The sequence below is a fragment of the Cheilinus undulatus genome, linkage group 23 (assembly GCF_018320785.1).
Source record: "Cheilinus undulatus linkage group 23, ASM1832078v1, whole genome shotgun sequence".
Classification (NCBI taxonomy): domain Eukaryota; kingdom Metazoa; phylum Chordata; class Actinopteri; order Labriformes; family Labridae; genus Cheilinus; species Cheilinus undulatus.
In genome coordinates, this window is record NC_054887.1 from 2,461,985 (window position 1) to 2,474,569 (window position 12,585).

At 37.3% G+C, this 12,585-nt stretch overlaps 1 protein-coding gene across 3 annotated transcripts in view; it reads left to right on the top strand.

Annotated features, from left to right (window-relative positions):
- tbc1d22a (TBC1 domain family, member 22a) overlaps positions 1–12,585 on the top strand; it is a 47,307-nt gene that overhangs the window by 28,019 nt on the left and 6,703 nt on the right. For all 3 annotated transcript variants that reach the window (XM_041780939.1, XM_041780938.1, XM_041780941.1), the window contains one exon: positions 6,601–6,696. In XM_041780939.1, the coding sequence (XP_041636873.1) occupies positions 6,601–6,696 (96 nt within the window). The remainder of the gene's footprint in view (positions 1–6,600; positions 6,697–12,585) is intronic.

Sequence of the window (12,585 nt, forward strand, 5' to 3'; positions counted from 1 at the left end):
GTCTTCATGAACAGGTTCATGCTTCCATTCTGAGCTGGCCTGACTGTGAGTTGTAAAATAAAGCCACTGGGAGGCATAAGGTCATCATGTTTGGACCTCAGATAGTGCCTCACAGCCTCCTGGCCTTCATCATACACAGTGTTGTTGTGCACGGATTAAAAATCGACAACAAATTTGGCTGCAGGTTCTGTAAAAGAGTCTAACTAATAATTGCTTCCTGGTGGGTATTCCAAGTTTTTATGGACTTTTGGGAGTGAAACGGTGGATGCTTTCATACTTATATTCATGTTTGGAGGTCCATTTTCCTTTTTCTTCTATTTTGTTGTGTTGAGACTTCCTTAGGCTCTCTGTTTAAGTAGTCTAGAGCAGCCTTTCTCAAACAGGGTGCCTTCTGACAACAATCAAAATCGACTCATATACCCTTCTCCTTAAATCATGTTGGTGTAAATACTGCACAAGGATCGAGCAGTTTTTTCCAGTACTACGTGTCTACATGACTTTCTCATGAAAAAAACATTTTAATTGTGTAGTGAGAGGGTGATTTAGGGATTTATCTGGTTAATTCTGTTACTACATAAATCCCTCTGCTGTCCTAGGGATGTAAAATATTTGTTTTTGTTGGTACATTCTGTCTGGGCTTACTTTGGATTTAGAAAAGGGGTGAGAAACTCTGGTCTAGAGGGATTGATGGGGGCCTACAGTAAAATTACATTTTTCAAACCATATTGAGCACCCAGACCTGGATTTTTTTTCTACCAGTTTTAACACCAGTAGATTGAGGGATCCCAGAAGCGCTCAAGTTGTGTCTCTTTTTTTGTATGATCCTACATAGCTTTGGATATCGGCATAGCATTTCTATCAGAGTCTAAATCAGGGGTGTCAAACTCAAGGCCTAGGGGCCAAATCCGGCCGGTGGTACAGTTACACCCGGCCCCAAGATCATATACTATTTTTATTATAACTGGCCCTGAAATATGAGGTCTGCAGATTTCCTCCAGTATAAAAATGTGAACTTAATCTTGATGATATCAAATATCCTTAAGTCATAAATGTGAAAAAAAATAAAGAGTAAAAAAAAAGATTAAAAGAAATCTGGGCAAGAAATTAATTTGTTTTCATTTCATATTTCTAATTTTGGACTTTTATTACATATTTTGACCTTATTTTGGCTTTTTATCTCGTATTTTGAGCATTTTTCATTTATTATTTTGGGGTTTTGTCATATACTTTGACTTTGTCTTTTATTTTGACCTTTACTGCAAATTTTGACCTTTAAATTTTAAGTGATAATTTTGCGTTAAAAACATGATTGTGACTTTCTTTTGAATAAATCTGTCTCTTTAAAGCATCATTTAAACAAATTTTGTGTTTTGACCTTTTGAACTAATAAGTTTGACTTCTTTTTATCTCAGATTAGGAGCCTTTTAACTAATCATTATAACTTTTTAAATCTCAGAATCATTTTTCATCAGTGCTATTTTTTTTCCTCCATAAATTTATTCCTGGTGAAAATGAGGTTATCAGTTTGGTTAAGTGTGGACCCTGTTAGGCCCTCAGGTTAGACCTTAATTCTTCTGTGACTGAGTTTGACACCCTTGGTCTAAATGACTATCACATGTTAATACTAATCCCTAAATAAACTAAATAAACAATGGAAATGACAGTGGGAAACTATGATTCCCAAGTCCACATGATGGCACTGTGGTTCCTTGGTAGAGTTGTTCTGATCCTTAGTTTCCAAAACATTTTATTTTGTCATCATACACCGTGGAGAAATCAGAGTTGCATGAATGGATAAAGTCCCATAAGCTTGATACGTCAGAGTTGTCCCAGAGTTAATATCAGGTTATTTAAAGAGAGAAATGTCATGTCTGAAAAATATAGTCCTCTGAGTTCAGGGAAGAAACAAGAAACTGTTTCATGATCAGTTGACATATGGCAGTGTCTCTTCTGTCTGACTCTCTGTCTGCTGTAGTGTGATCTCCTGGTCCTTCAAGGAAAGATTGATCCCACTAGGCCCTGGGAGGGAGACTCAGGCATATTCAGGCCCAACTGGAATCTGGGGGAGGGTGCTGCGAGGTTGTGAGAGACGATTCCTTCGCTACATGATTGTAATCCAAGAAGGAATGAAACCAAGGTCATATTGCATGTCTGGTACGATGGTTGCTAGGTTGGGTTAGCAATCAAAGAGCTGTACGTTTGTGCCATGACTTGACTTGAACAGATATGTCAAACTACACAGAGATAGTTGACTGAGCTAGCTGCTGGGCTAGCCTACACGTAGAAAGCTAGCTTGATGCTAATCTGCTATTTCTCAACAGCATTTCTCTTTGTTCAGTCTGTCATGGTGGTCCCTCTGATGCATCATAAAAGGAGGGATTTGTCTTAAGACCTCAATAAACTTTCCTTTCTCTCTTTTTCAAATATCACAGCACTGACATACCACCATACAATCAATGCACAAGCTTGTTTATACTACCAAACTAATTTTGGTCCTAGGACGGGGTGAAAAAAGCTAAAAATCTTACCTCAGATTTTCTTCACACCCTTTTTATCTGTTCTAAACATAACAGGAACATTCTCAAGATTTGAATACCCGCATCAACACGTGCTGACAAAAATGCTTTCTTTATGCAAACATTTATTCATGGCAGCAACCCAAACAATGACAGATAATTAATTTTAATAATAATAATAAATTCTCTAGATTAGCTCAAAGATACTGAAATATGCTGAAGGCATAACTTGGTAAACTCAGCAGCACTACAGTGGTGACTGCTGATTGGTCATCAGAGTAGAGAGAGTTCAGAGAGGTTCATAGTTTACATTAGACATCTTCCTTTCTCATACATCGATAGGAGGGATCCCTGACTTTTTTTATACTGAATAATGGTCTGCAAACACAGACCCTCATGCATGCTGTCCACTCTCAGTCTAAAACAAGGACAAGGAATAAATGATTAAACAGTGTTGTTGCGTTGTTGTAACATAACAGCTATCCAAGTACATGTTGTTCTTGTAAACCATCTTTTGAATATTTCATGGTTTACAGTGTTTTGATCACACCCCCCCCCCCCCCCCCCCAGTCAATACACTGACTATCATTGTATATCAACTATGGCTGAAACGATTCCTTGAATTATCAGAGTGATTCGATTTAAAAAATTTCTCAAGGCTTCGCTTAAATCAGTCCTGTATCCGTATACGGCCATGCTGTCAGCTTGGACATCGCGCCGTGTGTTGGATGGCGTGCTGTGTTTTGCTGACGGCTATTTGTGTGGCACAATGCACTTGTTTTTGCTGTTACTATAACATATCATGCATGATGTGAGGTGTGAAAATCACGAGGAAAGAGAAGTTGATGCATTGATGCTGACAGGCACCTGTCCTGCGTTTTTACGCAGCCACTGGCCGTGGCTATATGGCTGATATGGGACTATACCTGCACCGGTGAACCTACGGACATATCTGAATTTACGCACTGCCTGCATGACTCTCTGCTGTGAGACAGCGCTGTTTATGAAAGTTTACGAAATGCCCTGAAGTGTCTGCAGACCTCAGGGCATTTCATAAACTTCTCTGATTGACCTGACAGTTTCACAGAAGACAGCCAGCCTTCACGATTCAAGTCCTGTTTTGGTGCTTTCCCTCTCTTTCACGTGGTCACGTTATACATTTAATTTTAAATTATTCAAAATTCAGTGCATTGACAATTTGATTATAGCATTTTTTCAAAATGTTTCAGCACCCCGAATAATTTGATAAGACTTATACTGATAGTAAATTGACACCAGTTAAATAGAAACACCTTATTTCCACAGACAGACTGTGACTAAATAGGTTAAAGTTCATCATCATACCAAATATGGCATAATCTAATGTCATTATTTAACTTATTGTCCTTGTAACTTTAAGAAATGTAAATTGCCATCAGAACTTCATTGCACTATGTAAAATATATATTCTTTAGAGAACCTGTTAATAGCTGTTTTTGAATGTAGAAGTAGTTTATTTGAGGGGCCCAGCTTCTTCTCTCATTTGTCTAGTACTACTTCTCCTGAAAAAGCAAAAGTGACTAATTAAAAAAATTCAATATTTCTTATTAGAGTACTCGATTAATCGCTAGAAGAATCGATAGAGTACTCGATTACAAAAATAATCTATTGCTGCGGTCCTAATGTATGGAATTTAATAATTAAATTATTAAAGGAATTTCCTTTGAGATTTACATCACAAACAATTTGCTTTAAATTTTTACAAGTTTTCCCTAAAATTCCTAGGGGATAAAGAATTTGATTAGATTTTGTAAGGTGGGGATGGGGTGTGAGGGAATTCTTCCTGAAAATTTCCAGATACTTTTCTTTAGATATAAGGGAATATGTTTGAAATGTTCCATCATTTTTCCATGGAATTTCGGGGGAAACTTATATGTAACTTTTTGAGAATTTGATTGAATATTTAAGATGAATTCACCTTGGAGGATTTAAAGTTTAAAGATTTTAAATCTGCAGGCTTTTTTCATGCAGTTTCACTAAAACATTTGAGGAATGTTTTAAGGACAATTTGGGGTAGTTCACTGGATTTTGAAAAACAAAAGTTTATGAAATTGAAGGAAATTTTTTGTAATGTCTTGGAAATTTGAGACAATTTGCATTTTTCCATGTTTTTGAAATCACTTATACTTCTAAGGGAATTTGCATTCCAGTCGAAAGCTCGGGTGTCAGGAGGTTGAAGTACCAATAATCGTCCTTGTGCCTGTGAGTGTCGTGGGAGAGATTTTACCTGATAGTTGTATTGTCAGCAGTGTGGTGTTCTCTCTGCAGAGTGGCCATCTGCTCAGCGCTCTGATCCAGCATAAGACAGCACACATCTCCCTCTCTATCATTATCATCTTTTTTTTTTTTTAATCCACAGTCTCTTATCTTCTTGTGCCTTTTGTCTGTTCTGTCTTCAGTCTGGTTATTACCTTTTTCTCCTCATTCCAGTTTTTATTATCGATCTCAGGGGGTCAAAGAAACACAAGAAGACACTTGGAGGAATGATTTAGAGCATAACACACCTCTCCTCCTTAAAGTCAGACAGACAGAGAGACAGAAAAGGACCAAATTATCCCTGTTGCTTGGAGCATGAAATTAGCAAGTAGCTCAGTGTGGCAGCATTAGCATGGCTGTTAAAGGGGTACTGGGACATTTTCAGGCAGTGAAATATGACCCTTTCCCTTATGGATGTTTGAATTATAAGACAAGGAGCTTTACAGGTTAACAGCTGCGTGTTGGGAATTATTTTTGGAATGCCATCAAATTTGTCCATTTTACCAATTAGAGGAGATTCTGATTAACACGGTGATAGAGCCCTGTGTGTCGGCCAGTGCGGGAGAATAATGGGTTAGAATAATTTTACAAACAGTTAAACAAAAACAGATTCTTATGCATTGTGTACTCTTTCTTTAGTTTCAGATGACAGACCTTTTTTGTTTTCATTCTTTATTTGATGTCCAGCTCGGTGAAATGCTCTGTTTAGTTTTATCAGTGGGCTCAAATGTGCCAAAATCGATCACTCTCAACAAACCATTACGGTCGAAGCCTTGGGAATAAAGTGGGCTGTGGTAGCCGAAGACTTCTCTGAGTAGTAACTAAGATAAATGCTGAATATTTGGGTCTGTGCTGCTTGCTAGTGTTAACATCTCAGCTGAACTTTAGCTCCGCTGTCTTAACTAGCCAGATTTATGTGCTGTTTCTTTGGCCTGAAATTTGTGTCAAAATAGCAGATTTAAACTTTTTGCAGCAGTAGAGATGTTGTGCATTTTTTTTAGAATAGTCTACAGTAGTCTTTTTTCTTTTTTCTTTTTCTCTCAAGGTTAAGGTGTATATTTACAAGAAATCAAACTCAGAATTCCAGAGTTTTTAACGTCTAAAATTTAAATGAAAGATCCTGAAATTTCAAAGTTTAAAAAGTCTTAAATCCTGACACTAGAATCTCAAAAAGTCAAGTTTTTGAAAACATACATTTTTAACAGTGTAAAGTAAACAAAAAAGAAACCAAACTGAATTTTTTGACTGTACAGTCTTAAAATTCTACTTTTTGATTCACATACATTTACAGCTTTTCAAGTAAAATAATGTTCTCATAATTAACTTTTAAACTTGAGAATTGTGAGGGTTTTTTTTGGGTTTTGTTTTGTTTTTAATCAACAGATCCTGTTTATTATTCTTTTCCAGTAGCCCCAGTACACTGCCATAAAAATGTGCGGATCTTTTGTCAAAAACAAGTGTATGTAGGCCTATTATTTTGGGATATTGTCACTGAAAACAAATAAAATTAGATCTTTCCAAGTGGGTCCTGGGGGAGATTAGCTTACTAAGATATGAGTATGGGGGCCTGAAAGAAAAAGGGTCTGGAACCACTGATCTAAGCTACCAAAATCAGCTGTTTTTGGATTCCAAATGACACATCACATTTTGATATCACATTGATTTTTTTCAATATTTTAAGCCCAGAGGCTTTTGAACTCTCACTAGTGTGCTGCATGTCTTGTTTAAATGTGTGTGTTTTTTTATTAAGTAGCATCTGTGATTAAACATAACTCTATCTGTGTTCTAGGCTGAACCGGAGGGTTTCTCTCATTTCCACCTCTACGTGTGTGCGGCCTTTCTGGTGAGGTGGAGGAAAGAAATTCTAGAGGAGAAGGATTTTCAGGTAATGTGCACATGAGACACAGATTCTCAGATTAGCAAACTTAAACAAAGACATTCACCCTCCAGGTTTGGATAACCAGCTGGGGAATTAAACATAGCTTTATATTGTTACTAGTTATTTGGGCTGTGTGCAAAGTTGGTCTGGGGGTTATGGATCTAAATTCATATCATGATATTTCTAACATGTGGGCTGATACTTGAGAAAATGAATATATGGGAAGGAGAAAGTGTAAGTGTTAAGGTAGAAATATGTTTAAGCACACTTATGCACCTGAAGATAAATCTGGGCATACGCCCTTGAATGTTTATTTGGATGTGAAAGGTTATCTATGGGTACATGTCTACATATCAATTGTATGCATATAAGGGCATGTGTGAACATGTATACGGTGTATTCATGCAGATATCAGTCTGTGGGTTTGTATGTTTAACATACTGTATGTATTAAAATAGTGAATTTGTAATATTGTGCTTGTAATACTTAAGAGGTCCAGGAGAGGGAGTAGTGGTATCATCTCTTCTCAGCGACCACAGGGAATAAAGCAACAGGCCCATTTCAGCAAAAGGTGCTTCTAGTACAAAAGCAAAGACATAATATATAAGTAGGTAATAGAATCAGGCAGGTAGAGAGTTTAGATACCTTTATTTAAAAGGAAAAACCTCATTGATATTTAAGATTTTGATTCTAAGAGTGCAGTGCTTCTACAACCCACTGTTGTTTTAGGCTTAATTTTTGTTGTAACCTGCGTGTGTGCAGCAACAATATTAAGCACCCATGAAGTTCACCAACTTCTTGCAAGTTTCTATAAAGACCTGGATCCTTCTGATTAATTCAATATGTTTCACTCATTTATCACGCCCAGGAGACACCCTCATCTACTCTCTTGAAACTTTCCTCCCAAACTTGGCTTGCATCAAGCAAGCCCTCTCTGGGGTTTTGAGGCTTCTTTGAAAAATGATGCAGAAAGTGAGACAAGGCCGTCCCCATCGGCAACATTTAATAATCGCCCAGTGATTAAGTGCTGTGCCCAGTGTTGCCTTAACAGTATGGGAACACACACAAAACTATGATAAGTGTAGGAGTCACCATGTTGGACATAACTACATAGTCCTTGACCTCATATCTCCTTTTCTTTGAGGTCATGGATCCTCTGCTTTCAAAGGTGCTTCCTGTACACTTGACTGTTTATTGTGGCAGGATCAGCACTAAAGGAGTGTTTTTCTATAGCTGTTAGAGATCCTAAGAAGAGGGGTGTCAAACTTACGCCTCGCCGGCCACATCCAGCCTGTCAGCAGGTGTGCGAGATGTTATTAAAAAATATTAGTATTCATTTAGTATTTGCTAACTGAAATACTTAAAATTGTTGCTGGAAATTATTCTAAACTTAATCTAGTTAACCACATCAAGTAAAAAATTACTTCTGCTGTAAAGTGCATGTAAACTCCATGCTGTGAAGCCCCTCATCTTCAACAGTGTTGATGGGTCTGCAGTCTTTAGCAACCCATTTAGCATTTGCATTAGTTAGCTTAAGGCGGCCTTTTCCTCCGATTTCAAGTTGCAGACAAAATTTCAAAGTCGTAGTAAAATCATGGGAGTCTTGCTAAAGTCTCAGCTCGCTCCCGTTGTCTCAGTCGTTAGGTGTAAGGTGGTCATAAGACTCGATTTTAGCCGTGTTAAGTAAGGATGCATGCAGTTAATCACTAAAACGGTTAAATTTGTTTATCAAATTAGCCAGCGCAGGATTTACGAGTCGGTTAAACAAATTATACATCATATTTTATAAACATAGGCTTTAAAATCCCAGCTCGTTTAAACAGTAATGAACCTCCTGCCACTAGAGGCCGCTCTAGCTTCAGTTAATGGTCGCTTCCATTCTGTCTGGCACTTCACGGATGTAAACACGAGAAGCTCAGCTGTGGCTTACTGGTTAGCATAAAGTAGGAACAGCGCAGGATCACAGTTTTTCAAAGTGGTAAGTGGAAGTGAAAAGAGGCCGCATCTCAAAGCACAATATTATTCTGCAAAGAGGAACCAAGGCTGGCAGCACTAGCTTGTAATGTTAGCCTTGCTGTAGAGAGTATATCAGGCTAACGGCACACCCCCTGGCACTATGACCCCGTGAGGAATTTGTCTGTTTTCTAAGGATTTTATCCTCTTTAGACTAGTCGGTTGAACAGAATTTAAATGAGCGTTTAGCTGAATGAGGAAATAGACACTTAAGAACATCCTTAGTTTTAAGGCGGTCTTTCTTCAGTCTTGGCGTTAGAATAATTCCAAACACATTTGATATTGTATTAAGTTTATGTCTAGTCGTATGCAAATTGTGTTTCTCAGTGACGCAACCATCATCCACAACCAATGAGAGCTGATGTTGTGAATTAATTCACTTCATTCTTAAAAATATGAATGAATGTGTAGATCAGTCTAGAGCTGCTGAATGTCCGCTTAGAACTCAAGAGATTAAAAAACTTTTCTGCTCAGAGCTGCAGCCAGATCTCTGCTCCTGTGGGTTTGTGTGCCTTGTCTGTCAGTTCATTCCAGGCTGGCATAACAGATATGGTAAACCTCCACTGGGATTTTCAAAGTAAAAGCCCAATTAGTTTGTTTCTGTGGTGAGACAACTGTGTTTTCATGCAGCGCTTTTATTCTGAAGTGTTTCCAGGATAGGTCCTCGGTTGTTGCTGTAACATGCAAAGCCGCTTCTGTCTTTAGCTTTCCTTTTGTTTCTATTCGATGTAAATGATTTTAAAACATCAGATTATAAGAGATATTAACTTAAATGTGATCTCCATCTCCTTCTACATCTTGTTCTCTGCTCAAAAAATTTTATTGTGAGTTTCCAGCAGATGCATGATGGAAATAATCTCAAAAGGAATTTTATTCTTATAGTTAGTGACAACCGGTCTTTGCAAATCTCAGTTTGAGACTAAAACTTAACGGCTTGCCGACAAATTGTCTCTAGATGTGAGAGGGTCTCAGATGTCGGTCTTTTTAAGACTCTTTTAAGAGTTTCAGCAGAGTCCTCTGGTGTAAGGCTGGCATTAGTTGTTTGGTTGATAAATCCAGGTCTGCTGCACTCCACCAGTGTAGCTTGTTGACCAAGGCTTGATCCATGTTGATGTTAGCATCTATGCTAACATGCAACTTTGGTTAAAGCTGGTTTGAAAATAAAACAGTCTTTGTTTACATAGCGTAACCAATTCATAAACAAAGTATTCTCAAGACAGTTTACAAAGAGGGCAGGAAGAGGAGAGGGAGAGGAGAAACAACAAAACAACAAATGAGAGGCAAATTTATGACTGCTGTGATCATAAGTAGGGCTTGGAAATAAATGGAAAATGAGATTGAATCACAGTTTGTCATCCTGCAATTTTCATATTGCAGACAGTGCAGTTTTTCCTTAAACCGAAATATATGCCAAAATACCAGTTGAATAAATTTTTTGCAGCAGAGATGTTGGGTTCTACATATTACAACACATACAGAAGTCTCTTCTGTCTTGTTTTTGTTTGCTATCTTAAGCAACAAATTTGCAATATGAGTCAAAACAATTCACCCCCCTTTTAATCTATCTACTGATGCTTGTGGTTGTTCAAAGATACACAAGCAAAGCTACCCAAAAAAATGCATTTTGAATTGCAGTCAGAACAAAAATATCACAATTAGACTTTTTTCTCAAATTGTTCAACCCTATTCCTACGCATATTTCCCATTTTGTAGGATATTGCTATGATGTCAGTAATGATGGTGGCAGCATGTGAAACATCCATTGACGGTCATTTTTTGTGCAGGTAAAACACAGCTAGCTGTCAAACCAGGCAAGCCATTTATTTCTGCAACTTGGTGCTGAGCATTTCTGGACCAGTGCTGCTCATGCAGGCTGTGTGAGGGCTTTAACATAAATGCTAGAATAAAAAACAAGGGGAACTGCAAATGACATGCACCGCACAGATGCGGACTCTGTCCCAGGTATGACCTCTGTATCAAGCAGCTGAGCTTTTCCAACCAACATTTTTTAAAGACAACTTTGCTGTGCTATCCCATGTCAGTTCTAAATGCTACGGTGTCCCACTCCTACATTAGCACCCACTGTTTGCCAGAGTACCCATTTTGTGTAATTATATAAACTACAGCAAGCTAATGGCCCTGACAGAGCAGTGCCTAGGCCCATTACACATTAGGGTGCTGCAGAACACCATTACCACCAACAACAACCAGGAGTGTTTGTGCACATACTCTAGGTGATCATGTATATGCAATGTTTTCTCTATGAGTTTGTTCATGTAGGCGTGTTATTTGAAGGAGGTTAAAGGACTGGAAGATTTGTTTTTATCCTAACAAAAGCTGCTACACACTGTTGTCAATTTTAGCTACGAATCTTTGTGTGTATGTTTTTGCACATCACTGTCATCTTTCTCCCATTGCTGAAGTGAGATGTAGTTGCCATTTCCTTAAACTTAACAAGGCACCACTGTGCCCGTCAGTAGGCTATTTGGACTACAGGAAGATATATATGTATAATCTTTATTTTTCTGAATAGTAGTTAAACTAATAATTCTCTTGTTTTATTCTTTGATTCATTTTTGAAATGCAGTTTTATGTCAATCGGCAAATTGTTGCTTAAAGATTAAGGCCGCCCATAAGGGGGGATAAAGGGGAGGGCTTTCTGGGGCCCAGACAAGCTGGGGGCCCATGGAGGTCAGAAAAATCCTGGTCCAAAGTAAATCTGTGAAAAACATATTTTATTTTTTACCTTGAATGATACCCAGTCTCATCATTGACACAATATCTTGTATTTATGCTGTAGCATATTATAGCCTTTTTTTCTAAATGTAAACCCCTTTTCTTAAAACAGAATTACCTTTTTATTAGTGATGTTAACAATGTGGATGGTCACACCTAACTAAATGGTTTGGAAAGTAATGTCAGGATGCATACAGTAGAAGAAAATGATATAACTTTGTGGAAAAATGATGGAAGAAAGATGGAGAAAATGGGTTAAAAGTGGCCAAAAAATGGGTTAAGTGGTCAAAAAAGGCATAAATGGATTTAAAGTGGCAATGAAGGGGCCCAAAAGTGGCATTTTTGAATTTAAAGGGCAAAAAGTGGTAAAATGGGCAAGGTATATAAAAAAAACAGTGTAACAAATGGGCAAAAGTGTCAAAAATGGGTTTGAACAGTAATAAAATTGCTTTAGTTGTTTAAAAGTTATTTTTAACCATTCAACATTTATTATTGCTGATATATTTAGTTTCTACTTTAGATTTGGCAATGATTACAAGTAGAAAAAACAAAACTATAATGCAACAAATGGGCGAAAGTGGCAAAACAAAAAACAACAAACATACGGACAAAAACAATGCAAAAATTGGTTGCAAGTGGCAAAAAAAATGGAATAATTAGGCAAAAAGTGGCAAAACCACTTAAAAAGATGTGCAAAAGTTGCAAAAATTGGTTACAAAATACAAAAAACAAATGCAACAAATAGGCAAAAAGTTGCAAAAATTGGTTACAAGAAGCAACAAAACAAAACAGCGCAACAAATGGACAAAAAAAAAAGCGAAAATTTGTTAAAAGTGGCAAAAAAAAAAAAAAAAAAATGATAGAACAAATGGACCAAAAGTTGTGAAAATGGGTTAAAAGTAGCAAAAAAAAAAAAAAAAACATGGATAAATGGGTAGGAAGTGGCGAAACTAGGCTAAAAGATGGGCAACAGTTGCAAAAATTGGTTACAAGATGCAATTAAAAAAAGTGCAACAAATGGGCAAAATGTTGGTTAAAAGTGGCTAAACAAAAAAAACAATGCAACAAATCAGCAAAAAGTTGCAGAAAATAGGTTAAAAGGGGCAAATCAAAAATAATTCAATAATGGGGCAAAAAGTGGCAATT